The following is a 27,647-nucleotide window of genomic DNA, read 5'->3' on the forward strand; positions in this document are numbered from 1 at the left end:
GCTCCAGCCCCTCAGTGTCTGTCCTGTGAAAGGACTGGAGGTGTCCCGGCAGTGCCGATGCACCGGGAAGGAGCAGGGACGCTCCGAGCAACGTTCATCCCCAAACACAGAAACCTCCCGGGAGGAGCCGCAGCCACCCCCGTGGCTGCCCCTCTGTGCCCATCCCGGCCCCGCTGAGGCCAGGGACCGCCCGTGCCCTGGCTCCTGGGGGGTCTCAGGCTGGCGCTGCACATCGGGGGGGGGGGGGGGGGTCCAACCCTGCCGGGACCCCTTCAGGGGCTCCCCCAAAGCCAGGAGAGAATGCTGCGGGGCGGGAGGGGCGGGCCGGGCAGCGGCGGGCAGGAGGCAGGAGGAGGCAGGAGGAGGCAGGAGGAGGCAGGAGGAGGCAGGAGGAGGCAGAGGCGGTGCAGCCCCGTCCCGCCTCCCGGCGGGGCCCGGCCCGGTGGCGGCGCAGAGGCTGCGGGCGGCGGCGGGGACGGGCAGGAGGAGCGCGGCGGGCGCCGTGCGGGGACGCGATGCACTCGCTCTTCAGGAAACGCAACAAAGGGAAATACAGCCCCTCCGTGCAGAAGAAGAGGTGAGTGAGCCGGCCCCGGGCAGACCCGCTCCTCCCGGGACGAGCAGAGCCGCCATCCCGCGGATCCCGTCCCGCAGCATCCCCCCCGCTCCGCGCCGGGGCTCGGCAGAGCTGATCCCCCCGAGGAGTGGGAATCTTCCCAAGGAGTGGGAATCCCCCCCAGGTGTGGACACCCTCGAGAGTGAGAACCCTCGAGGTGTGGATCCCCGAACTGTCGGCACCGCCCAAGGAGTGGGTACCCCTGGAGGTGTGGGCACCACCGAGATGTGGACTCCCTTAAGTGTGGGCATCCCCCGAGGAGTGGGTGAGGAACCCTGAAGTGTGACATCCCCGAGGTGCGGGCACCCTCTGAGTGGAGGTAGAGCCCCTGAGAACCGTGTGGGAACTCCGATGTTTGGCCCCCCCGTGAAGTGTCAGCTCCTCCCCGAGCCGGGTCCATCTCGTGCGCCGGCTGTGGGCACAGAGGTGGTGTGTCCCAGTTCCCCTCCCACCGCAGCAGCTCCAGCGAGCAGGTTCCTTCGCTTCCCAGGTGTGTGCTGGGTTAGCTCGTAGGGAAAAATAGTCTGGTTGTTCTCCTCCTTCGCCCCTGTTCCCTCCGAACCAAGGATTTGGTCCATCGTCGTTTCTTCGGCTCCCTCTGACGGGGTGGGGATGCGTTTCGGTGGTACTGGTTGGTTTAAAAAAAAAAAAAAAAAACAAAAAAACACCAGCGTGTTGAATGCGCCCTGTGAAAGGTCACTGAAAAAAGGGAAAAGGTGTAAAAATCCCTCCCCGGAAGGCTCAGCCTCTCTGGGCTGAACGGTGGACAGTCCCCAGCCCCTGCCTGCACCGGGATGTTTTTCTAAATAGGTGGATGTTGGGATTCATTCAGAAACGTGTCCCGTGTTTCCCAGAGGAGCTGCAGGGGCTCTGGAGCATGTGGAGTGCTCCAGGATTCTGAGTGATTCAAGGATTCATGATCCCAGCCCGTGGCTGTTCATCCCCTTCCATTCCTCTTCACCGGCACCAGTCCTGGCTGGTGGAGTCCGAGCAGCCGCCCTCTCCCAAAAATCCTCCTTTGGGAAGGAAGCTGGGGAGCTGGTGCAGGGGCTGAGGTGCCTTCGAGGAGCCAGAGAGGGACCAGTCAGCCCAGAAGGCGCCGACATTTCCCAAGCAGGGGAGCCCCTGGCCGCTCCCTGCCCACGGGAGCGGGGCCGTGGCGGTGGGAGGGTGTTCCCCGCCAGGGGAGCCTCTGCCCGCTGCTGCCCTGGCACAGGGGATTGCGGAGCTCCCTCTCCTGGGGCTGAGGCTCCAGCCCTGGGGAAGGCTCCCCCGGCAGCCCGGCTGGCTCGGCAGGGCCGCCCAGGCTCCCAAAGCCCGGGGCGTGCTCTGCTGTCAGATGCTGCCCCGGGGAGGGCAGGCAGAAGGAGACGGGGGTGGCACGGAGCCCTCGGAGGCTCCGCACCTCCCTGGTGGCCCCGGCATTGCCCCAGGTGAAGGATGGTGCCAATACCCAGCGCATTTCTGAACTTCGGGGGAGTTAGTGGGCGGCTGGAAAGTGAGAAACCCCGCAGCAGGGCTGGCAGCACAGGGCTCCGGGAGCATGAGGATGCTGTGAAGCAGGAGACAGACCTGCACTGTGCGGGGTGCCCACCGTGGGGCTGCGCTGCCAGCCCTGGGTACCCCGTGCTCTCTCCATCCGCCGGGGATCGGCTCAGGAAGGAAGAAGCTTCCCTCCGCCGCCCTGCCTGCAGCCCAGCGGCCCTGGGCAGGTGCCAAAGCACCTCCGGAGGCTGCGGGCCAGGCTGAAACCTCTGTTTTTCTGGCTGGTGGTGGCTGAGGAAGCAGCGCAGGGCTGTGCCCGGGGCCACCCTCCCTCCCTCCCTGCGCCCCGGCTGTCCGTGCACACCTCGGGGAGAGCTGTGCTTATTAGCCTCAATTTGTTAATTCCTGCCTTGGAGTTTACAAACATCTGTGAATCCAGGGAACACTCCCACCGTGTGGAAACAGCCCCACCATCAAGATGGGGAAGCCGGTGCCGGTACCCGACCGGTTGAACAACTTGCTGGAGGAGGATTGCGAAGAAGTGAGGAGCTCCTGCCCCGTCCCCTGCTCCAGGCACTGCCAGGCTCCCAGGCGGCTCCCGCCCAGCTCTGCTGCCAGGAAAACAGAGCAACACTCCTAAAATCAACCGCCCGCCCCCGCCGTCAGCAGGGACCGGGATTTCGACACCGCGGGAGCGCGGCCTCATCCCGCGGCCCGCCGCGCTGCGCAGCGGCTGCGCCTTGGGCAGGGCGCGGTGCCAGGGCGCTGCCCGTGACGGAGCCTTCAAAGCACCGAGGGACAGGGCGAGAACCCAGCACCGGTTCGGCAAGAGAGAGGGGCACCGGAGCGTGTCCTGCCACCGCCGGGAGCCAGGGCCACGGGCTCAGCTGCGGGAGGCAGGGGCTGCCCAGGGAACATCGTCCAGCAGCAGCAGGTCAGAGCCTGGAGAGGAGCCATGGGAGCCTTGGTGGCTTCCTCAGCCTCGGGACAAAGCCTGCCCAGGATGAGAACACCTCCATGAACAGCACTGGCACCCCTCCCCATGAATAACTCTTTGTCCCCTGGATGTGACCCTGTCCCAACCCCAAAGTGGCCCTCAAACTCCCATCCAGCAGCACCAGGCCCCAAGTCTCTCCTTAGGAATATCTGCTGCAGCTCTGTGATCTGCCTGGGCTCGAGGCCTCCAGGTTCAGCAGCCATCCCCACCCAGCCCTGGGCATCTCCTGGCCTTGGCTGGGGATCCTGGAGGATTATGACATCTCTTTTGTCTTCTCATCCTGGTGACTGCTCTTTTGTCTCATGGACTTGATTGCTTTATTCTGCTCTCATCCCTGAGTCTGGGAATTCAGCCATGACCACTGCGTTGTTACATGGATGTATGTCCTGGAAGGGAAGGCACAAGCCTTGAACAGAGCCACGGTGTGGAGAAAATCATCAGCCTCCTTCCAAATCATGTTCCTCAAACACCTGCCATGCTTAGAAAGCAGGAGGTTGGCTTCTTCTTTTTTTGATAGTCCAGGCTTGGCAGGCAGAAACAGTGAGGGAGTTGCCCTCACTGAAGTGCCCAAGGCCAGGCTGGATGGAGCTTGGAGCAACCTGGGATAGTGAAAGGTGTCCCTGCCCATCTAATTCAAACCATTTGATAATTTCATGATAAAAACCAGTTCAGCCTTCACAGCTGCTGCTGAAACTCTCCCTCCTGGTAGCAGGAAAGTTGTTCATCTTCGGGGTGAGAGCACCCACCCAGCAGCGCTCCCAGCCCTGAAAACCCTCACCAGTGTCACTCCCCAGGTAAGAGGGCGTGCAGGCACTGGGGCAGCTCTGCCTGCAGGGCTGGCACCCATTTCCAGAGGCTGTTTGGAAGGGCTGGAGTCAGCAGGTGAGTCAGGAGCTGCTCAGGGCTGAGGGCGGAGCGAGCCTCCCATCACCCGCCCCATTTCTGCCCTCGTTTCCATGCAGATTACAAAAAAATATCACCATTCCTACGAGGAAAGATAAATACAACTGGAACAGGCTGGGCTGAGCACACCAACCCTGCTGTCCAGCTACACCCTGACGTGGGCAGCTTGACAGAATTCTGCTCTGAATTTTCAGCCAGATCCTAATCTCTCCCAAACCTGAATTACCGTAGCCAGAGCCCAGCCCTTGTCCTCTCTACCCTGCCACAGTTTCACTCCAGTGTCATTAAATGCAGCATGAGAGAATTTCATGCAGTGGGAGCTGTGGCTGGGGGAGCTTTAAGGACATTTATAGCTCTGTGCTGTGGTCTTCTGGAGGATTTGTTCAGTTTAATTCCTCCTAAAGTCTGGCCTCCAGCAGCAGGGCTGACATGGGAGAGCTTTCTATGAAATCTCTGTAAATGGCCATTGAATGGGGATGGAATTGAGAGCAGCAGTGGGTGGGCACTGCCTGCTGTGCTGATTGTCTCTCCCCGTGGTGGGATCAGACCCCATCCCCACCCAACTCCCCTGTCCCTGGCCAAGCCATCCCACCAGGAGAAGCCTCTGGGATGGGAAGGTTTCCTGACAGGAGAGCAGCATCCCTGAGCAGGACAGAGCCCTTCCCATAACCCTCCCAGCAAGGATCAGGCTCATGGGACAAATTCCCAGCAGGAGCCTTCCCAGGGAACTCGGTCAGCTGGAGCGGTCAAAATTCAGGAGTGTCTGAACATCCTCCCTTGGAGGGATTAAGAAAACAGCCTCCTTGTTTGGAAAAAAGGAAACTTGAGAAATCAAAGGGATTTTCTACCACCTGCCAGCAAGCACAAGACCTTTGCACATCCTGGAGAAACTGATCTCAGGGAGGTTTGCTCCAAAACCTGCTCTTACCAGTGAGGGTGCAACCTAATGAGAAGAGAAAAAGAAAAAGGAATAGAGGAAAAATCCAGTTTTTAGCAGCAAAGGTTTCACATTACAATAATTATCATCATATTTGTCTGTTGAGAACCTCTCTTAATAAAAATACCCCAACAAATCACAACTAAAATGCTAAGAAAAATCACCAAAACCCTAAGAAAATGGAAGAAAGAAAAACCTGAATCCTAAAAATCCCCCTAAGCCTTCAGAAACACCTGAACCCCTCTGAAAGCAAGGTCTTGAGGGCAGAACTGTGGTACATGGATGAAGTGCTGTCTGCCAGGGTGCAGTTTCCTCCTGGTCCTTTAGATGGGAGAAACCCCAAAACCAGCTCCCATTCCCCATGGGAATGACCTGGGGTCCTTCACCCCAGCCAGGCAATGGCACTGACAAAAATCAACTCTTGTGCTGAGCACAGCTTTCCATGAGAGAGATCATTTTTTCCTTCCTGGCCAGAGAATGTTAAAGTTCTCCAGAAATGGCAAAGCCAGATTTTCCAGGCTTTTATTTTTTTTTTTTTTTTTTCATCTCTCAAACAAAGCCTCATCTATCCCAGCAGAACAGCTCTGCATTCCCCCCTGTGCTGCAGCCTGGCAGGGGTTGTGCCCTGGGCACCTTCGCTCCTGGCTCTGCTCAGTCTCGTGAGTGCTGCCCATCCCAGCTGGGCTCTGGCCAAATCCTGCCCTTCTCCCTCCCTCCCCAGCTCTGCTCCATGCTCCAGCCACCCCCAGCCTGTTTTCTGGCCCTGACATCCCTTTGTCTTCCCCTGCCAGCAGCTCTGCTCCAAAGCCTGGATGCATCCATGGCTCTTCCTGGCAGCTTCCCAAAAGAGCCACGTCCTATCAGTCCCATCCACACACTTTTCCTGGGACAGCCAAGACTTCCTCACTGCTTTGGCCAACAATCTGTGCTTCTCTTGCACAGAATCATGGAATGGGTTGTGTTGTAAGGGAGCTTCAAGCCCATCTCATCCCACCCCTGCCATGGGGACACCTTCCACTACCCCAGGCTGCTCCAAGCTCTGTCCAGCCTGGCCTTGGACACTTCCAGGGATCCAGGGGCAGCCACAGCTGCTCTGGGCACCCTGTGCCAGGGCCTGCCCACCCTGCCAGGGAACAATTCCTTCCCAATATCCCATCTATCCCTGCCCCCTGGCAGTGGGAAGCCATTCCTCCTTTTCCTGGCACTCCAGCATCTTCCCCCTCGCAGCAGATAAAGCCAAACTCCTCCATCCCCTGGTAGGGAGATTTCAGCCAGGCTTCAACTTTCCTGTTTGACATCCAGCTGGATGCAGGGACAGTGCTCCTCCTCTGGTTTATCCACATAGCCCCAGCTGTGGTGGGGACAGGTGGGTAATTAATTGGCCTGATGGTAATTAACTGGCCTGATATTCTCACACCAGTGATGTCCAAGCTGGTTAAAGAAGTGGCACCGAAATGACAAGTGTGGAGAAATCAATACACAAATAAGAGAGATCTTACATGAGAGGTTCCCATTCTCCATTTCTCTGTTTGCTCCTGCACACTTGCTATCCCTGCATTTCCAGCAGCAGTGGCATGGGTGGAGCACAGCTGAGCTCAGGGCAGGACAGGGTGCACAGCAGCAGCTCCCCAATGCTGCAGTTTGGGGTGCAGCTCCCATGGGAGTTTTTATGAGAGTTCCCTGTCCCACAGCCTCAGCTGGTGACTCTCACCTAAACCACAGAGGTGGAGAGAGCAAAGGGCTCCTCTGGTGTGTCAGCAGAGCCCAGCCATGCCCACGTCACCTCCCAGCATGTCCTTGCTCGCTCTGAGCAAGGCTGCATTTCTTTGCCCTGGTCACCCAGACCTGCAGTTTCTGATCACAGGCCAACCATCCCTCCAACGCAGGGGATGGCCCTTCTCTGTGCCCCCTTCCCCAGCCCTCACCTGCTCCCCGTCCTGCAGTGATGGAGAAGGGACGTCACTGTCCCCAGGTGCCACAGGGCTGGAGGGTGACTCTGCCTCGGCCCTGGGTTCTGGGAGTCACTGGGGGCAGGAGGTGGGCAGGGGGGTCCAGGGGCAGCACCCCCAGCTTGGGAAGGGGCAGGCAAGGCACAGGTGATGACAGGGACGAGGAGATCTTGTGGCTCCAGCCTGAGAGAGGAGCGGAGAGAAGGGGACCAGGGGCTCATCCTTGGCCAGACAAAACGTCCTCACCCCAAAGGGGCTCGGCAGAGCCGGTACCTGAGGGGGAGGGTCAGGGCCAGGTGCTGCACTCACTACTTCCAGCACCTGAGATCAGTTTTGCTGATGCAAAGTGAGCAAAAGGCTGGGCCGAGGCTCCAGGCTCAGCTCCCCAGGTCAGAAGCCTGAACCATAGCCATGGATCCAAAAAATCCCTGCCTTAGGTTTATTTCCTCCCTACAATTTAGAGGCTTCAGTCAAAACTAGAACTAGAAAAAGGTCAGACTTCTCCTGGGTTTTAGGATGGTTTTCCCATCCATGCTGCAGATCCACTGAAACCCTGAAGATCCATCCTTGGACTTGCTGGAGTCACTGAGACCAAGGCAGGGCACAGGGACAGGAACCAGCAAGAGCTTCCAGCTCGTGCCCAGCTCAGTGCCAGTCCAGCTCCCCGGCCCTCACAGTGAGCATCCCAAGCTCCCACCTGAATAATGAACCTCCCTCACCCTCCAAGCTCAGGTGGCCCCAGTGCATGGGTAGAAGATGAGGAAGGCTCCTTGGTGGCCACAAGCTCTGCTAGGATGCAGGAGATGCCAGCTCTGGGCAACCATCACCCGCAGAGACCCAAACACGTGCAGCACATTTCAGTCACCCACTCCAAACCACTGATTCCACCTGACTGCTGACCTGGTTTCTGTGGGATGATGAAGGTTGGAAGAAACCTCAAAGTGGATTTTGAGGAGCTACTTCTACCACTGGAGCAGGAGCCAGCCACCCACATCCCATCTCCCTGCACCCTCCAGCTGTGATTATTGAACACAGAATGAGAATCATCCCTGGAATTATTGCAACCATGACTCCCAACGACCCTTTCCTTGTCTCCTGTGCCCAGGAATGCCCACTGGGTTCATTGCTGCTGGTGCAGGAGGTGCCAGGCAGGCAGCAGGCACAGTGAGAAGCACAAACCTCTGAGTACCATCCTGATGATGCAGCTTCTATAAAAAGAAAAAAATCAGTGTAAACCATGCCCATACCAGAACTTCCCAGGGAAGTGTGAACTTTTCTGGAGCTGTTGGATGCCACAAGGCTCCTGCAGCCTGGGGCAGGTTTGAGGTAGGGAGGAACAAGCTCAGAGCTGGGGTTTGAGTTTGTTCTGCTGCACTGAAGCGACAGCACACGGGGCAGGCAGGAACAGGTCCTGAAACTCAGCACCAGAGTCCTGGGGGAGCTGCAGCACCAATCCTGGGGTCACTTCTGGGCCCTCCCAACACTGAGGGGCTGGAGCGTGTCCAGGGAAGGGAACAGAGCTGGGGAAGGGGCTGGAGCGCCAGGAGGGGCTGAGGGAGCTGGAAAGGGACTCAGCCTGGAGAAAAGGAGGCTCAGGGGGGACCTTGTGGCTCTGCACAACTCCTGACAGGAGGGGACAGACAGGGGGGTCGGGCTCTGCTCCCAGGGAACAGGGACAGGACAAGGGGAAATGGCCTCAAGCTGTGGCAGGGGAGGTTAAATTGGATATTGGGAATATTCCTTCACGGAAAGGGGTGGTCAGGCACTGGCACAGCTGCCCAGGGCAGGGGTGGGGTCCCCACCCCTGCAGGGATTTAAAAGCCGTGTGGATGTGGCACTTGGGGACATGTTTAATGGTGGCCTTGGCAGTGCTGGGGGAATGGTTGGACTCGATGTACTTAGAGGGTTTTCCAACCTTTACAACTCCTTGATTCTACCTGGGGATGCAGGAACTCTCTGTGCCATGAGCCAGCACTGCTGGGATGATGCTGCTCCCCAGCCAGCCCCACTCGTCCTCTCCAGCTGCTCCAACAGCAGTTGACACTTCCAAGTGCCACATAAAGATTAATTCTGCCACCACATAACGAGGTCATAAAGGCTCATATTAGGGTGGTTGGGACTGGACTGAGCCAGCCCAGGTGGCAAAGCAGCACAGCTGGGACACCCCAGCCTTGCCAGCAGCCTCAGCTCCCTCTGGCTGCGGGGATTTGGGGGGCACACCCTGCTCCTGCCCCTGGTCAGGGGTGGGAGAGCTGCGGGCAGTGCCTGGCACACACCCCTGGAGCTGGCCCTGGCATGCTGCAGCCTCTCCTTGCAGCCAAGTGACAGCAATGAGATGAAATGTTTAAAATAACCCCAGCAATGCAGAAGCTGCGTCACGGGTTGTTCTGCCTCTGCTCCAGCTCCGCTGTCCCTGTGCTTGGATGGGAAAATTTGGGCTGGCCCTGCACCCTGCCAGCCTGGCTAGTGTCACCCTGGGAGCAAAACCAGTGCCCAGCACAGGAGAAAGCACTGCAAGAGATGCAACGTGTGTGATCCATCCCTTTCCTGGGTTTAAAGTGTGAATAACTCCTTGGAGAGAGGGAAGCTCTGAGCGTGGCACAGAGGGGCAGAGCAGGGCTGCAGGCAGGGGCTGCCCACGGGCAACAGCCTCCAAAGGGCCACCTGCCCTGTGGGCATGGGGGCCAGGGCCTCCCTGCTGCTCCAGCTCCACTATTTCCACACTGGACCCCCTTCTCAGACACAGGATGGGATTGTTGGGGTGTCTGTGCAGGGCCAGGAGCTGATGACCCTTGTGAGTCCCTTCCAGCTGAGGATATTCTGTGATTCTCTCCCTGTCCCTGCTAAGAGCTCTGCTCTTTCCTGCTGTGAAGCCGAGGGAGGCTCAGGCATCGCTCCCGTTTCCACCCGTCCCCCACCCCCTCCTGGCCCACTGGCTGAGTATTTTGGAAAGTCTTGGAAGGCAGCAGTGAGTCACACACAGCTGCAGTGCCTGGCAGGCTCGGCTGGCCCCCGGCCACCCCCGGGGTCACGGCACCCCCGGGCACCCCCGGGAGCTGTGGCTGCCCCTGTGGGGTGACGAGACCCTCGTTCTCTCCCCAGCATCTCCAGCAAAGAGCTGACCGAGCTCATCGAGCGCCTGCAGAAAAATGCTGACCAGGTGGAGAAAAACATCGTGGAGACTGACTCCCGAATGCAAAATGTAAGCAAGGCACGGTCCCACACTCACAGGCTCTCCCCTCTGCCTCCTACCCCAACCTTTCCGCACTTCCTGGGCTCTCCCCTCCTCTCCTATGGCACGTGTGGGTGGCTGCCCAGCCTGCATTGGTACCTGGACTCTGATGATCTGCAAGGGTCATTTAAGGGTTATTGGGGTTGCCCCAGCTCGTGGGAAGAGGGTGGGAGGGTGTTCCAGGGCAACAGGGCCCCGAAATTCCCCCCTAGCCAGGGGGGCAGGACTGTGCAGAGTGGGGGTGTGCATCCCAGCAGGGAGCTGGGGTGGAGGAGGAGAGGCCTGAATCATCCTGGTCCCAAAGGATGCATCCTGAGGCAGCTCCCCAGCCCTTCCCCAGCAGGTGAGATTGGAGCAACCTTGTCAAGTGGAAGGTGTCCCTGCCCATGGCAAGGGACTTGGAGCTGGATGGTCTTTGAGGTCCCTTCCAACCCAAAGCATTCCATGATCCTGTGACAGGAGAGGGGAAAGTAAAATCCATCCCACGTGGATGGGAGACAGCAGAGCTTCTGCTCCTCTCCAGTGCCAAGAGAGAGGGGTGGGATGACCTCTTGGCCACCAAGTGGTGACCCTTCCTCCTGTCCCCACGGCACAGGACCTGCACAAGATCAAGGCGTGCCAGCTGGCGCAGTACAAGGAGCTGACAGCACAGAAACTCTCCGAGTCCGACAAGCTGCTCTACGTGCTGGACGGGGACGCGGCTGTGGCCCGGCACATGAAGCACCCCCAGGGGGACATGATCACAGAGGAGTGAGTGCCACGGGGGCACTGTCCCCAGAGCCCTTGGATGAGGGGAGGCCTCTCTAGGGGCTCTGCTCGGCTGCTGCCTGCAGTGGGGGGGTCACCTCTGCATCCCAGCTCCTGTTAGGCTGTGTGACCCAGACCATCCTGGGCACGTGGAGTGTGAGATGATGGCAGCGTGGCAAGGTGGCAGCTGCCCACTGTGCCCCACACTGTGTCCCAGGTCCAGCCTGCCCTGAGCTCACAGCCACGGGAGCGGCCCTGGCAGAGGGCAGAGCACAGGAACCTCTGCCCTCTCCCTGCCCAGCCATTACACAGCAGAGCTGCTGCCATCCTGCCTGGGCTCTCCCCTAAGGACAGCCCACCATCCACGGGAGCCTGGAGAGGATCAGCTACACCCACCAATAATGCCAGCTAATGCCAGCCCATGCCCACATCCTGCATCCAACCCTCACCTTTCCCTTCCCGCAGCATCCGGCAGCTGAAGGAACGCGTGGAAAACCTGCGTGTGAAACACGGCCAGATCTACAACTTCCCCCTGCAGCACATCGAGCCCCAGGTCGACTGGTCAACAGTGATCGAGGAGAAACAGGTACCAGGGGGGCCTCCAGTGTCACTGCCTGGCCAGTAGCATCAGCTGGGCAGGGACTCCTGCAGCTCCCCATAGAGAACCTGGCTCTTGGAAAACCTCTGGGCAGCTCCATCCTGGGAGCTGCAAACAGCTGGGTGGCAGGGGAGGGGCAGAGGTGGTGGGACAAGGCCGGCTGCTGTGGCACCACAGTCAGTGCTCAAGGTGGCACCACTCCTGGCCTCAGCATCCCCAGTCACCACCTGCTTTAGGCTCTACTCCACAGCCTTTATTTTTCATTTCATCCCACTCCCTACACTCTTCCAGCCAGAGAAGGGTTTAACCCCCCAAACTGGTTTTCCCATGGCTGCCCTCCAGCACAGCTGATTTCACCCACACGCTCCTGGGGCATCTATACACTGCAGCCACTTGAGCTCATCCAAACTCAGCTCCATGACCACCTCCAAGAGGAGTTTCCTAGCTCTTGGCAGCCTCACCCCATTCCCCCATTGCTAACCCCAACTCCTGTGCACCCCAGGATGCCCTGAGCAGCAAAGGCTTTGGGACTGACCTGCCGCTGGTCAACAGCCAAGTAGAAGAGCACAACATCTTCCACAACGAGGTCATGGCCATCGGGCCACACATCGTCAAGGAAGGAAGCAAGGTCAGCTCTCCTGCCCCTCTCCCTTCTGCCCTGAAGGGTCAGCCCTGCCCTGAGCCCTGGATGAAGGGGAAGGTGTCCCACCATCCAGGGTGCTACAGCCCAGAGCAGGTTTGGGTGGGTGCCCAGATCCCCTCCCAGCTCGAGAGCCCAGCATCGCATGCCGGCTCTGGCTTTACAATGAGGCAAATCCCATAAACCACAATCCCCTTCCAGCCTAAACCCACATCCCTCTGCACCCTCGAGCCCCTGTCAGTGCACTGCTCTCCAGCCACCGCTCCTAACCGTTGCCTTGCTCCTCCTCCAGGAAAACATGAGCGACTTCCAAACCAAATACCAGAAGCTGCTGGTAAGAGCCCCTGGATCCTGGGGGAAGAGCCCTCCTGGAGGAGCCCCTTGTTGGGGTGGCCCTGGGGGACCCCCAGAGAGGAGCTTTGGGCTGAGCTGTCCCTGTGCCCCTGCGCAGGCCGGCTCCCAGCAGCGGCAGCAGGACCTGAACTCGCTGCAGGATTACATGCAGCGCTGCACCAACAAGCTCTACTGGCTGGATCAGCAGGCCAAGGACAGGACCCATTACGACTGGAGCGACCACAACTTGGACTACCCCAGCCGGCGCCGCCAGTACGAGGTCTGTGCGCTTCCCGCAGCCTGGCCCTGCTCCGGCTGCTGCTGGGCAAAGGGGAGCTGGGCACGGGGCCAAGGGAGCTGGTTGGGGGCAGGAAATGTTCCTTCTCCCGTGCCTCAGTCTCCCCCAACCCATGGTGAAGGGCTTTGAGATGTGCAGCTGATAGTACAGGGATAGTGAGGTTAATCCTTACCTCTGCCAAAGATAATGTGATGGGGAAGTGTCCCCATGACAGGGACAGCTCCCCCACCCTCCTGTCCTTTATCTCAGCGCTGGCTTGGCAGCAGTCACATCTTTAGCAACATCTGCAAGGGAAGGAAAAGTGAAAGCTGCAGTGGGAGAACAGCACACTGTCTTGTGGAGCTGCTCAGCCCCAGAGTACAGCCAGAGTCCCCTTCCTTTGCGTGGGGATCAATATCTCACCTCTCTCCATCCAGAACTTCATCCACCGGAAGCTGGAGGAGAAGGAGGAGGCCATCAACAAGCTGCACGCTGATGGGGATCAGCTGCTGGCCCAGAACCACCCTGGGAAGAATGCCATCGAGGTGAGCCCCAGGGATGGGTCCCAGCTCTCCACCCACCCTGGAGCACGGGCGACTTGGTCAGCCCTTCTCCAGAGTGGCACCCAGTGCCAACACCACTCGTGACTTTAGTTCCTGAGATGCCAAGGGGGAGAAAGCCTCCTTCACTTGCAGATGTGTAAACATCACAGGAGGAGGAAAGATAAACCTAAGGAGCTCTCCCCATCTTCCTCGTTCCTGTGGCAATTACCTTGTGCCCACCTAGAGAGGATAAACTATGGTGGAAGCCTTCCCTGTTTGGTGGGAGGATGGACACAAGGATGTGCCACCTGCACACAGCCTGTGTTCCCATGGGATCATCCCAGCCTTGGGTATCCCCGTCCTGGGCTCCCCCTGAGAGCTCCTGGGTGGCTCCAGAAGCAGCCAGAGAGCTGCTCACTCAGGATGGCAACTGGGACTTCCTGGTGGGCAGTTCAGGCTTCTCCTGCCTCGGGGGTCCCGCTGATGTCCCCTCCCACCCCTGTGCTGCAGGCTCACATTGAGGCCGTGCACGCCGACTGGAAGGAGTACCTGAACCTGCTGATCTGCGAGGAGAGCCACCTGAAGTTCATGGAGGACTTCCACAAGGTACCACATCCTGGGGGCAGCGACTTGTTGGAGCCCAGAGAGCGGGTGCTGGGTTGCAGGAGATCCTAGAATACAAAAATTCCTGCTATTCTGGAAATTAAGTAGAAGAGATTGAGTGCTCTAAAACCAGGATTTTTAAGGCTAGGAGAGCACCTTGAGCTGATAGAACACAAGTAATAATTGCTCAGGCACCAAAGGTAAGTGATTGCTTGGCCAAAGCATGACTTGCAGAAAGCTTCTGTTCCAGCAGAAGTGTCGTGAACCACAGTCGGCGTCAGCTTCCTTGCCCCCAGGACAGCAGAGATCCCTCACCCCCAAACAGGGCATGGGGAGAGCTTGCGTGCTCCTCTGGGAAGCAGAACAGGTCCATGTAGGAAGTCCCAGCTGCCACAAGCCGAGCTGCCCCCCAGGGAGCCGGGCACAAGGGCTGAGTGTCCCAGCTGAGCTGGGCAGACAGATGTCTGCTGGATAAATGGCATCTGACAGCCAGGGAGGCTCTGCAGGGGAGCAGGTCGGGCTGGATTCCTCTCCCACAGCCTGGGCGTGTTCACCACCCGATGAGTCTCTTGCCAAAGCTGAGCCGTGGTGCCCAGCCCAGGCAGTGCCTTTTGTGGGGATCTGCCAGAACAGCTGCCCCAGGGGATGGTTTGTGTGTGGAAGGGCTTGGCTCTCCCTTCTGCTGGCGCTGGCAGTGGTGGCACCACACACCGTGGTGATGCTGTCCCGGTGAAACAAAAGCGAGGGCAGGGAAAGGTGGGACTTAACAACTCTGCATGGAATAAGCTGCTCCTTCCTGGTTGTTGTTTCCTTTGATCTGATGTCCTGAGCAAGGGAAATAGTGATCCCTCGCCTTTCTCCACGTGTTCTAGGTGTTCAGATGCCCAGAGTAGCTCCTGGTGGCTGTGTGAAGACCATGCAGGGTCTGCTCCATGTTTCAGCAGGATCCTCTCTCACAAGAAACTTTCCCTCTCTGCAGTTTCAGAAGGACACCAAGGATGCTCAGGAGCTTTTGAAGAAGGTGGATACAGACCTGGACCTAAAATTCAGCCCGGAGTTTAAGGACAGATACCAGCTGGAGTCTCTCCTCCGGGAGCTGGATGTGAGTGTCTGCAGGCAGGACTGCAGGGGAGGCAGCGGCAGGAGCCACTGTCCCCATGGCACTGGCGCAGGGATGTCCCCACCCGTGTGGGCACCTGGCCCAGCTTTCTCTACGGGCAGCAGCAGGGCCGTGCTGCCTCCCCGTGCCCGGCCTTCCCCCAGCTCTTCCTTCCCCCCTGGCTAGAGATTGCCTCTCCCCTAGCAACGAAATTGCTCACTGGGCTGGTTTTTATTTGTTCTCTCATTGAGTTAGTGCTCATTAAGGGTGGGAGCATAATTAGACCTGCTGCCAGAGGAGGTTGTGGAACTCGCTGTGCTGCAATGAGCTGGGCTGGAGATTGCCCACTTGGGAAGGGCTGTGCTGGGCCTGAGCCCGAGCCCGAGCCCGAGCCTGAGCCTAAGCCTAAGTCCAAGCCCAAGCATGCTGCAGCAGGCCCAGCTGATGCAGATGTCCTGGGACAGCTGATAGCTCTTCCCAAGAGCTGTCCCTTCTCCTGCATGCTCCATCCCACCCAACATCTCGGGATCTCCACCTTCAGGGCTAGAAATAGAGCAGCTGCTGGAGAGCCTTGTGACAGGGCTGGAATCAGAGCTGGGAGTGGAGCTACCCACCAACACACAGCCATGCCGGTGTGGGCCGGGCACCAGGAGCCCTGTCACTGTCCGCTGGCATGGCAACCCCTGGGCACGGTCCCACTCCTCAGCCCGGCTGTGGAAGGAGGCAGGAGTGTGCAGGAGCACCTGGAACAGGAACACAGGGCTGCAGGAGGTGCCTTCAGCACAGAAGGCACAGCCTCTGTCCCGGCTGCATGGGAATGAGCTCCTCCCTGGCTGGGAGAGCCCAGGAGTTCGTTCTTCCCCTGTTTTCCTACTGTTTCGTCTTGCTGCCCCGTGCCAGGACCAGGAGAAGGCCCTGGACAAGTACGAGGCCGTGGTGAAGTCGCTGCAGGAGCGCAGCCAGCAGGTCCTGCCCTTGCGCTACCGCCGGCAGCCGCCGCCGCAGCCCATCCCCGTGGAGGCGCTCTGCGAGTACGAGGGCGAGCAGGTACCGCCGTCCCCGGCCCGGGAGCGGCCGAGCTGCCGCGGCACCGCCTGCTCAGCGGGCACGGCAGCGGGAGCGGCACTGGGGGAAGGAGCGGGTTTTCCCAAGCAGCGGTGGTGGCTCCTGCGGGGGGAGCGAGGCAAAGGTCGCCCTCGCCCCGGTGGGAAGAGCAGGTTTTGCAGCCGAGGAGCAGGGGGGATCTGGGGGAAACGCAGCCTCGCTGCCTCTCACACACCCTGGGGATGTTGCGACAGCACAGCTCTGTCACATTCCCACGCTCCCTGAGCTGGTGTCCCGGCGTGTTCCTGACCCAAGGGACGCCCCACCGCCACCGGCCGTTCCCAGTCCACATCCCCTCATGCCCACCGCCACCGGCTCAGTCTGAGGGCTGGCCAAAGGGATGGGACAGCAGAGCCGGCAGCCACCACGGGAGCGGCAGGGCTGGGACAGGGGCCAGCAGCTCCAGCTCGCTCAGCTGCCTGCTTCTCCGAGAAGGAAAGGCAGGACACGGCCCTGGAAACGCCTCCTCATCTCTGCCCGAGTGGGAATTCGCTTGCCGTGGCTGTCGCAAGAGGCACGGCTTGGTGCCTGCAGGCTGCGGGCAGGGAGGAGCGGGCACACGAGTTTCTGGCGAGGGGCAGACTCCTGGGGGAGCCGGGAGCAGGGCTTGGGGCTGTGCCGGTCCTGCCTCCGCGGCTGCGGGCGGTGGTTCCGGCCGTGCTGCTGTGACCGGTTCTGTCCCCCAGGGCCAGATCAGCCGCGGAGCCCACTACACCCTGCACAGGAACAGCGGCGACGTTTGGGAAGTGGCCGACAGCGCAGGAGACACCATCAGCGCCCCCGGGGTCTGCTTCATGATCCCCCCGCCCGACCCAGAAGCGATAGCCCTGGCAGACCAGTACGTGCCCCCAGCCTGGGGCAGGACCGTCCCGCTGCCCCTCCGGCCTTTGCCTTCCCCAGCCCCAGGTCCTGCCACCGGCGCTGCACTCCGGTCTGGCGCCCCGGGGCTCCTGCCCTGATTCCCACAGTGAAGCCCTGCCTTCTCGAAGCCTCGGGCTTCCTCCTGGAGGGACTCCTGGCTCTTCCTGCTTGCCCGCAAGATCTCACCTGGCAAACAAGGGGCCGGCTCAGAGCCACCCAGGTTCCCCCTGCTCTGGGGGGTCATTATGGCAGGGGGAGCTGCCCACTCCTCCCTTGGCAGGCAGGTACCTGTCTGGCTGCCTCTCCCCTGTCCTAATGAAGACGCTGCTCTATCCCAACATCGGGTTGAGGGTGCTTTTTCCCCCGCTTGCTTCATGGCTGCTTCGAGGGAGCAGCACCCACAACCTCTCCAGATCTGGAGCTCCTTCCTGGAGCAGTGCCGGGATGGTGGAGAGGCTGAGGGTCTGGCTGACCTCCTGCTGTCCCGTTTTGCAGAATTGCCAAGCTCTATGTGACCGTGAAGGAGAAGACCAACAACTGCAAGAACGTTCTCCAGCAGCGCTATGAGGGACTGAAGGCAGACAGCATTGGAGGTGTGGGGCAGGAGGGCAGCCTGGGGCACAAAAAGGCTTGAACTTAGGTGGTGGAGCATTTTATGGAGATGTTCCCATCTCCTAAGGGTCCTGGGGACAACAGTGCTGGATGTCTGGGGGGCAGAACAGCCAGTGTGTGGTCACAGCAGGCCAGGCTCGGGGAGTGCAGCAGGCTTGGCACTTGCCAGTGGGACTGAGCCCACACCCAGCTCCAACCAGCTTTAATCTGGTCTCCTCTTGTTGTCCAGATGCTGCATCAGTTCGGGGACGCCAGCTCCTGGCAGGGCTGGAGAAAGTCAACAGTGACCTGGACAAGCAGGAGAAAGCAATAACAGCAAACCTGCGCCCGCCGCTGGAGCAGAGCCGGGCAGTGCAGGACAGCACCGAGCGCTCCAAGGACCTCAAGGTGGGGCTGCGGAGCTGAGGGACGGTGCCTGACAGAGACCTTGCTCCCAAAGGGTCTCCAGCAGGGTTCTCAACAGCCAAGGGTGCTCAAAGTGCTCCCTGAGCCCTGGAAGTGGGGTGTGGAGCGATGCTCACAGCTTCTTCCAGTAGAGATCGGGAGCAGCCCTATGAGCAGCCTCAGAAACCCAAAACCTTTGCCTTGCTTCTGGCCCAGCTCAGCCAAATGGGAAAAAGGTGATGGCTGCAGGTGGTGGCTGTGAGGATGAGAGAGAAGCCCTCAGGTTTTGATCCTGCCTATCATCTGAGCACAGTTAGCTTTGCCACCACTATCACCAGCTCAGAGAGGAACAGGAAAACCCTTGTGGTCCGAGGCAGTTTCTCCTTGTGGACCTGCTCCTCCAGGCTCCAGTGCCAGTAGCAACCAGCTCCTTTCCTCTTTTTCAGACCCCTAATTAAGCCAGGCTCCGTGCCACAAACCTCCCTTGGTTTAGGAGGAAGTTCAGGTCCTGGTTACATCACTTGCCCAGGGCTGTGTCAAAATCCAGGTGCTACCACAAGAGAAAGCAAATTGCTCCAGCTGCCTGCAGCACTTTGATGTCCAGGCAAGGATGCATCTGTCAGAGCCCAACAGCCCAGATGAGCCCAGCATGTCTCTGACAGAGCTGGAGCTGCTGGGAACCACTCCCCAGCTGGCGTGTCCTCGCTAAGGAGAGACAGGTCAAAAGAGAGTCAGCCAAAAATATCCTTTTGTGCTCTGCAGGGCTGGAAGGCACCTTCCACCAAACACAAATCCTCAGCCTTGACTTCCTTCCTCGCCCTGGAGAGCCAAGTGTGGCTCCTCTGTAGCCACCAGGTCCTGGCTCAGCTGCTCTAAAGGCTTTGTTCCTCCTGCAGAACATCACCAACGAGGTCCGTCGGATCGAGCCTGAGAAAGCGAGGAAGATCCAGGAGTGCGAGGCCTTCATCGAATCCGTGCCCAACACGGGCAGCGCGACCCTGGTGAGGAACAAGGTGGAGAACACCAATAAGAAGTACGAGCGCGTGGTGCAGCTGCTCAGCGCTGCCCAGGAGAAGTAAGTCATGGCTTAAATCCTGGCTTGAGCCTGACCTAAGGCAGGATCCTGCAGGAGGAGGGTGCAGGTGTGCTTAAACGCCTTCCTTGTGTCCTTACAGAGTTGAGGTGGCCACAAACCTGGAGAGGAGCCTCCAGCAAGGCCGAGACCTGCTGTCAGCCTATGAGAACAAGCTGGTCATAGATGACACGGTACCGGAGGACTTGAGGGTGGTGGACAGGAAGAAGGAAGAGCTGCTGGTAAGTTTCCTGCCCTGTTTGTGTGCTGCACCTGCACAAACACTTTCCAAAAGCTGTGGGGATTTCTGCTCAACTCACAAGTTTGGATCTGTTGGTGACAGGATTGCCTCCCCCAGCTGGGGGTGAGAACTCACCTTGACTGCAGTGATCCCCACCTACTTCAGACACAAACACCTCCTATCCTCAAATCCAATCCAACACAATCCAATCCAATGCCACTTGAAGTCTTGTGATTTGATGAAAGGACTAATGCAGATTGATTTCCTCATTCCCTCTCTACCCTTGTGAGACCCTCCCACAGCAGGGCTGTGTTAAGGTCTGGAGTCCTCAGCACAAGAAAGTCATGGACCTGTTGGAGCAGGTCCAGAGAAAACACACTGAGGGCTGGAGCCCCTCTGCTCTGGAGCCAGGCTAGGAGAGCTGGGGGTGCTCACCTGGAGAAGAGAAAGCTCCAGGGAGTCCTTAGAGCCCCTTCCAGGGCCTAAAGGAGGCTTATAAAAGGGAGAGAGACTTTTTACATGGGCAGATACTGACAGGACAAGAAGAATGGTTTTAAACTGAAAGAGGAAAGATTTGACTTAGATATTAGGAAGAAATTCTTCCCTGTGGGGGTGGGGAGGCCCTGGCACAGGGTGCCCAGAGAAGCTGTGGCTGCCCCTGGATCCCTGGAAGTGTCCAGGGCAGGTTGGATGGGGCTTGGAGGAGCCTGGGACAGTGGAAGGTGTCCCTGCCCATGGCAGGGATAGAATGAGATGAGCTTTAAGTCTTTTTCCAAACTAAAAACCTTCTGTGATTCTTAGAGAAGTGAAGGATAAAATGGTCTGGGAAAAGCAACACAGTGGCCTGATCCTGGAAAGATGGGCCTGGCAAGGCTTTGAGAACAGTTATTGCTTGGAAAAACTACCCAAACTGGCAATTCTTCTGCTATAGAAAGACCAAGAACTGGCTAGGCCAGAATTTTCTGTGCTCCTTCAGCTTTTCCATCAAATCCCAAGTTCAGACTAACATGGAAGAGCTTTCATTGCTCCTTCCACAGTTGCTGCACTGGCAAGAACAGGATCTGAGCCTTGCATAAGGAGCAGCAGCTATTTTGCACATTGCACAGTTACTTTTAAAGGTCAGCAGGTTGAGGAGGGAGTAAGAGGTAGCTTTTCTCCCTGTCAGGTTTACCAAGTGGTTCTGCTTACCATGTAAGCCTTGAACTTGTTTTTTTCCACAACTGGTAGCACTGCTGCAGCTCAGCCCTGCAGCTCCAGTGCAGTTGCTGGAGTCAATGTGGGTGATAACAGTGTGAAACCCCAGAGAATCCCCCTCTCCTGCTTTTTCCCCACAGGCCATGGGCAGTGAGCTCCAGTCCAAGAAGTTCCTGCTCAGTGAGGCCGAGCAGAACCTGCAGAGGACCAAGACGTGCTCCAACACCCTGGCCAGCAAGTTCCAGGAGCACTGCCCCGACATCGAGCGCCAGGAGGCAGAGCTCTACAAGCTCAACCAGCGCTTCAACAACCTCAGCAAGCAGATCGACCACAGGTGAGACTCCAGGGCAGCAGAGCCGGGATGTTTGCTGTGGAGGCGGAGCCACGCTGGAATTGGGGGAGGCACAACACGGTCCTGGGAAGGAGGAGTTGTAGAAGGGCTTCCAGGGAGGTCTGAGGAGGTTGCTGGCATGGGCTGGCTGGGTAGAGCTGGGAAAACAAGGATTAGTTCTCTTGCAACAGAGGTGCCAAGAAAACAACTCTGGCTCAAATCCATGTCTTCAGGGAGCAGGGGAAGCGGGATGGGTTAAGAGGTGTCTGCGGCAGGCACGGGAGTTGGGACAGGACTGAAGCTGAGCTGATTTCCCCCACAGAACACAAACTCTGCAGAAAGCAAAAAGTGCCTACTCCAACTACCGCACCAACTACGACAAGGTGAACCAGTTCCTGTGCAACATCCCCAACTACGAGCCCCAGGAGACTGACAACATCCAGCAAGTGGAGATGAAGCTCAAGAGCCAAGCGGTAATTCCCAGAGCACCCTGGGCTCCGCAGGGAGAGAAGAGGGAACAAGACTACAAGAAACAGAATTTAGATAGCTTCTAAACATCAAATAGAAAAATATAAATGTTTATTAGATTTATTCTTGTGCTCTAAGGTCCTGTGGTCCTCCTGTGCCTTGTTTGCACAAAGCAGGGCTGCTCAAGGAGGTTGGAATTCTCAGGGTTGTGAATTTAATGGTAACCCCCAAAAAGGCTGAAGGATGCACTTGGATGTTGTGTTCCCTCTGACCTGCATCTCTGTGCACCCAGGCACTGCTCAGTGACATTGCAAGCAAGGAACAGGAGGTGCAGAAGGTCTCTGCCACAGCTCAGCAGTACCAGCAGGCAGTCAAGGTAAGGACTGAAATTCTGCCTGTGAGTGAACAGAGAAACAGAGTACTTTGGGTTAGAAGAGACCCTAAAGCCCATCTCATTCCATCCCCTGCCATGGGCAGGGACACCTCCTGCTATCACAAGTTGCTCCAAGTTGCTGACCTGGGACACTTCCAGGGATCCAGGGGCAGCCACAGCTTCTCTGGGCAACTGGTGCCAGGGCCAATTCCTTCCCAATGTCCCATCTAACCCTGCCTTCTGCCAGTGGGAAGCCATTTCCCCTTGTTCTTGCACTGCAGGCCCTTGTTGCCAGTCCCTCTCCAGCTCTCCTGGAGCCCCTTTAGGCCCTGCAAGGGGCTCTGAGCTCCCTTGGAGCCTTATCCTCTCCAGGTGAGCACCCCCAGCTCTCCCAGCCTGGCTCCAGAGCAGAGGGTGGGGTTTTGTGGTCTTCCCAAAAAATGGGTCAAGGGGTGAAGTTGTTAAAGCCTGGGCAGCTTAGGAGGAGCCTGTGCATGAAGGGGATGCAGTAATTTCACATTTCTCCTGGGAATGTCTTTCACAGGACTACGAGTTGGAAGCTGAGAAGCTGCGGTCCATCCTGGACCTCGAGAATGGCCGGAATGGCTACACCAGCAAGAAGCCCAGGCTGCAGTCCCCAGCTGCCAAAGTGAAGGAGGAGGTAAGCAAGGGCTGGGCAGAGGAGAGCTAAAGCAGAGGGCAGCTTACTGGGACCACTGGGGGTTTGCAAACACCTACATTTACAGTGGGGACCTTGGTCCCACAGGGAACCACAGGGAATCAGGAGGAAGGGATTTTTCATCATTTTTTTAAACTGGGCTGGCCAGAATGAGAGAGGGAAAATTCTGGATTTAACACTTTTGGAAGAGAAAAAGGAGGAGAAAAGCCAAAAACCTGGAAGTTTTTCCCTTCTCTAGACTTTCAGAGAGATTTCACCACCAAAGAAAGACTTACAGTGAGATGAGGCCACAAGCTCCTTACTTATGCAGGATCTATTTGCTACCTGCCTTAAACTCATCCTGCCTATAGAGGCAGGCAAAAGTGTCCACCTGGCTCTTCCTCTGCTTCCTCACCTGGTTCTTACTGCACCTGTTTTTGCTTGAGTAGAAAAATCACAATATGACCATGAGTGTGTCTGTGCATGAGAATCCCTCTCCCTCCCCCAAAACTCGGCAGTTCACTGCTGTAGGTTTTTAGAGGAGCACCCAGAACTACCAGTTTTAGGGCCTGATTGTTTCTGGCCTTCTCAAGCTCTTCCCAACATGTTTTTGCTCTGCAGGAAGCTGTTCTGGCAGCCAAATACACAGAAGTGAACGCTGTGAACAAGCAGAGGCTGCAGAACCTGGAGTTCGCCCAGAGCCTCCTGCGGCAGGTGAGTGATCACAGGAGCAAGGTGATGAGAAGGGACACACGTGTAGAACCCAAGGACACGTGTGAATGGCACATGTGGGGTTCTGCCAATACAGCCTGAACTGGGAACAAGTCTAGCTGGTGTCTGTCCCCCTAAAGCATTAATCAGCAGACACTTAGATTGCACAGACCACCCCCCAGTTCCATTGCCCACTCATCCTAGGAAGCTCCATCTAGTTTTTAACTCTTTGTTTGCCATTCTGTGGCAGAGTTAGTGTCCCTTGTGGCTCAGAGCTTTGTTCTGACAGCAGCAAACATTTCAGAACTTCTCAGGCTGGGAACCTGCAGAGAGGTCTGTTTGCAAATGCACCCTGCTCAGAGTTTGTCATAGCTCAACTCCCTCCTGTTGCTTTGTTGGAGGCACTGATCTCCTGGTCTGGGTCAGGAACAGTGTGGCCAGCAGGACCAGGGCAATGATTGTGCCTTTGTGCTGGCACTGCTGAGACACCTTGAGTTCTGTGTCCAGTTCTGGGCCCCTCATGACAAGAAGGACTTGGAGGGGCTGGAGCGTGTCCAGAGAAGGGAACAGAGCTGGGAAGGGGCTGGAGCACCAGGAGGGGCTGAAGGAGCTGGGAAAGGGCTCAGCTTGGAGAAAAGGAGGCTCAGGGGGGACCTTGTAGCTCTGCACAACTCCCTGAGAGGAGGGTGCAGCCAGGTGGGGGTCAGGCTCTGCTCCCAGGGAACAGGGACATGACAAGGAGAAACAGGGAGAGTCAGGTTAAACATCAGGAGAAATTTCTTCACTGAACGGGTGGTCACGCCTTGGAAGGGGCTGCCCAGTGAGGTGGTGGATGTGTCCAAGGAATGACTGGACGTGACACTCAGTGCTCTGGGCTTGGTGGCAAGGTGGGGATCAGTCACAGGTTGGACTTGATGATCTTGGAGATTTTTTCCAACCTAAATGATTCTGTGATGATTAGCACCAAAAGTGTGATTAACTGGATTTTTTTGACTAATTTTTTTTTGATCTTTTTGCCAACAACAGCAGCCAGAGATTCAGGTGATACAAGACTCTGCCCAGACCAAAAAGTCTGTAAGACCTGTGGAAGAAGTCTGGAAGTTGAAGAAAGAGCTTGAGGATGAGACTCAGCGTCGGCAACAGCTCGAGGCAGAGATTGAAGCCATTCAAAACAACATTGTCCACCTGCAAAACCAGAAGCCCCAAGAAACTGTGGTGAAGAAAGAACTGGTGAAGAAGGTGCCTGACCCCCAGCTGGAGGAGAGTTTCCACAGACTGCAGCAAAACCTGGCAGAGGAGCAGCGCAAGAACCAGGCGCTCCAGGATGAGCTGGAGGCTCTTAAAATCCGGCTGCGAGTCCTGGAGCATGAGAAGAGGGAAGGAGGGCAGGAGTACATAGTGAAAGAGGTGCTGAGGATTGAACAAGATAAGGCTCAAGCTGCTGAAATCCTGAAACTCAAAGAGGAACTGGAAGAGCTCAGGAGGCAGGAAGGGACCAGGGAGAGTGAAGTCATCCTCTTACGGCAACAAATTGCTGTGCTGTCCAGTGAGAAGAACAAAGAGCAGGAGAAGGTGACAGAGAAGGAGGTGCTGAAGCTGCAGAACGATCCCCAGCTGGAGATGGAATTCCGGATGTTGCAGGAGACCAAGGAGAGGGAGAGCGCCCTTCGGCAGAAGCACGAGGAAGAGCTCAGCTTCCTCCAGGACAAGCTCAAGCGTCTGGAGAAGGAACGGGCCATCGCCGAGGGCAAAATCACCGTCAAGGAGGTGCTGAAGGTGGAGAAAGATTTGGCCATTGAGAGGGAGGTGAACGAGCTCCGGCGCCAGTACGAAGATGAGAAGTCCAAGGGCCGCTCCAATGAGCGGGAAAAGGCTGAACTGCTCAGGAAGATCCAGCTGCTGGAGGAGGAGAACTCCAAGGTGGTTGTTCAGGAGAAAGTGCGTGAGATTGTGCGCCCAGACCCCAAGGCTGAGAACGAAGTTGCCAACCTTCGCTTGGAGCTGGTAGAGCAGGAGAGGAGGTACCGCGGTGGGGACGAACAGCTGAAGAGCTGCCAGAACGAGCTGGCTGCTCTGAAGAACAGAGGGCCCCTGGTAGAAGTCAAAGAAGTCATTAAGGAGGTCATTAAGTACAAGAATGATCCAGAAACTGAAAAGGAGCTACAGCGACTCCGGGAGGAAATCATAGAGAGGACCGGAGCTATCGAAAGAGCTGACCTGGAGATCTACCAGCTGAAACAAGAGATACAAGCTTTGAAAGACACCAAACCTCAAGTGCAAATGAAGGAAGTTGTTCAAGAAATCCTCCAGTTTCGGGAAGACCCCAAGACTAGAGAGGAGGTAGAGTCGCTGCGAGTGCAGCTGGCAGATGAACAAATGAAGCACATCGACCTGGAGAGGGAACGGCTTCTCCAAGAAGAAAAAGTAAGACTGAAGGAGGAAGAACTTTCCCAAGTGAAGGAGAAAGTGGTCCAACAGGAAGTAGTGAAGTATGAGCAGGATCCTGCCTTGAAAGCTGAGGTGAACTCCTTCTCCCAGAGCATCGAGAGCGAACTGAAGCAGATTGACAGCCTCCGTGAAGAGCTGCGCAAGCTGCAGAGGAGACGCTCCGAGCTGGAGCGGCAGCTCGAGGAGCTGGAGAAGGAGAGACAGGCCCGCAGGGAGGCCGAGCTGGAGGTGCAGAGGCTCAGGATCCGGCTGAACGAGCTGGAAGAACAGGAAAGAGAAACGACAGAACGAGTGACTGTGAAACAGAAAGTGATCCTTCAGCAAGATCCCCAGCAGGAGAAGGAGCACTCCCTCCTCAAGCTGGAGTTAGAAGAAGAGAAGCACCGCAGACAAGTCCTGCAAACTGAGCTAGAAGCCCTGAGAAAGAAGCTCCTTTCTTTGGAGAAGATGGAGGTCAAGGAGAAAGTGGTCTTTTCAGAGAGTGTCCAAGTGGACAAAGGAGACACGGAGTACGAGATTCAAAAGCTGAAGAGCAACCTGGAGGAAGAAAGTAGGCGCAAGAGGGAGCTGGATGCAGATCTCAACCGCCTGGAAACCAGGCTGTCCGAGGTGGAATTCAACAACTCCAAGTCGTCAAAGGAGCTAGACTTGTTAAGGGAGGAAAACCACAAACTCCACCTCGAGAAACAGAACCTACTGATGGAAACAAGGAGACTGCAGTCAGAGATTGAACTCACTGCAACAGAAGCTCAGGATTTGAGAAACATGACCCATGTGGACAGTGGAATAAACCTGGACTCCAGGTTCCAAGCTTTGGAAAGAGAGTTAGAGGATCTGAAGCAGTTATCCAGAGAAAAAGATGCAGAGATTGAGCAACTCCAGAATCGCCTGAAGACAGTGGCTATCAAGAGGGAGCAACGAGAGAACCACCTGAGGCGCTCCATCGTGGTCATTGACCCCGACACGGGAAAAGAGATGTCTCCAGAGGAAGCTCACGTGTTCGGCCTCATTGAATGGAGCCTGTTTGTCAAACTGAAGAGCCAGGAATGTGACTGGGAGGAGATCTCAATAAAGGGTCCCAACGGGGAATCGTCTGTGATCCTCGACAGGAAGTCTGGCAGGAAGTTCTCCATCGAGGACGCCCTGAAGAGCGGGAGGCTCACCACAGCCCAGTACGACAGTTACCTCAACAAGGAGATGTCCATCCAGGAGCTGGCAGTCTTGGTGTCCGGAAGCAATTACACAGCGCTTGCTCCACTTTAGAAACTTCACTTCAAGAGCAGCCAGAGCTGCAGCACCTTGCAGACATCCAGATCACTGCAAAGCCTCGCCCTCCTCTGCATCTTCCAAACTGCTACAGCCTCTGCCCCAGCCATGCTATGCAGCCACACCGCTTGTTGTCACACACTGCAAGAAAACACCACCAGTAGTGGAAAACATCTGCCAACCTCCTGAAACCCCTCTTCCTCCCTGCCTACCAGAAAACAAGAGAAAGCCTTAGGACAGTGAAGTGCCTCAAATCCAAAAGACTCAGTAGAACCTGCAGTTTCCTCAACTCCTACTCACATAGTCGTGTACAAAGCCATGTCAGGAGACTGAAGGTCCAGGTGACTCCGAGGTGACCAGCAGGAGCTGGGTACATCAGCTGCATGTTGATAAGCCAGACAGTCCCACCGTGAACAACTGACCGTGAACAATGATGGGCTCGTCCTCTGAGAAAACCAGCTCTGTGGAAGCAGAGGTTTCAGCCCAGAATCACCACGTCAAAACTCACCACCACCATTTGTTCACCTCTGTGCCTGTGCTGCTGGGGAAGAATGAAGGTGTACTTTGATGGCACCAGCCATTGATCCAGGAGGAGCATTCACACAGCCCAGACGTCAAGGAAAAGGACATGAAGAGATGGCAGAACCACCAGACACAAGGGCTTGCGCACAGCATGCAAGGGAACCCAATGCAGAGGGCCTCCCACAGGCAGCTCCTTCACTTGTGGTTAAAAGCTGTTAGTGCTGGTGTTTTCCTGGATGGAGTTACATGCAGCTACATGTTTCATTTACTTGTGTAAGGGAATGGGGAATAGAGGGGAATTCTATTTATAGTACAAAATAAAAATGCAGTGGTTCCAATCAGAAGGTGTTTGGTCTTTATTAATTATGGCAGCCTCCTGATCTTTGGCTGTATAAGAAGCTGCCATTTAGGAGTCAGAAATAAAACACTAAGATTATTCATTTT

The 27,647-nt window shown here is 57.0% G+C and overlaps 1 protein-coding gene across 1 annotated transcript; it reads left to right on the forward strand.

Moving 5' to 3' along the window:
* The first annotated feature begins 493 nt into the window (after positions 1–493).
* Positions 494–27,547, forward strand: PPL (periplakin). Its single transcript, XM_053991680.1, has 22 exons — positions 494–577; positions 9,990–10,089; positions 10,715–10,869; positions 11,332–11,452; positions 11,967–12,092; positions 12,397–12,438; positions 12,556–12,717; positions 13,152–13,259; positions 13,767–13,862; positions 14,839–14,961; positions 15,859–16,005; positions 16,749–16,900; positions 17,419–17,516; positions 17,765–17,922; positions 18,816–18,994; positions 19,095–19,233; positions 20,567–20,760; positions 21,080–21,230; positions 21,518–21,601; positions 22,143–22,259; positions 22,878–22,970; positions 23,994–27,547. Exons 1-22 carry the CDS (start codon positions 516–518, stop codon positions 26,676–26,678), a joined length of 5,292 nt encoding a protein of 1,763 aa, XP_053847655.1. The 5' UTR covers positions 494–515; the 3' UTR covers positions 26,679–27,547.
* The last annotated feature ends 100 nt before the right edge of the window (positions 27,548–27,647 follow it).

This window comes from Vidua macroura, chromosome 16, assembly GCF_024509145.1.
Source record: "Vidua macroura isolate BioBank_ID:100142 chromosome 16, ASM2450914v1, whole genome shotgun sequence".
In the NCBI taxonomy this organism is placed as follows: domain Eukaryota; kingdom Metazoa; phylum Chordata; class Aves; order Passeriformes; family Viduidae; genus Vidua; species Vidua macroura.

Coding starts and splice junctions, on each gene's coding strand:
- PPL (XM_053991680.1), top strand. CDS start 516: ATGCACTCGCTCTTCAGGAAACGCAACAAAGGGAAATACAGCCCCTCC. Junction 16,901..17,418: donor GCGATAGCCCTGGCAGACCA/GTACGTGCCCCC, acceptor CCCGTTTTGCAG/AATTGCCAAGCTCTATGTGA. Junction 19,234..20,566: donor GGAAGAAGGAAGAGCTGCTG/GTAAGTTTCCTG, acceptor TTTTCCCCACAG/GCCATGGGCAGTGAGCTCCA.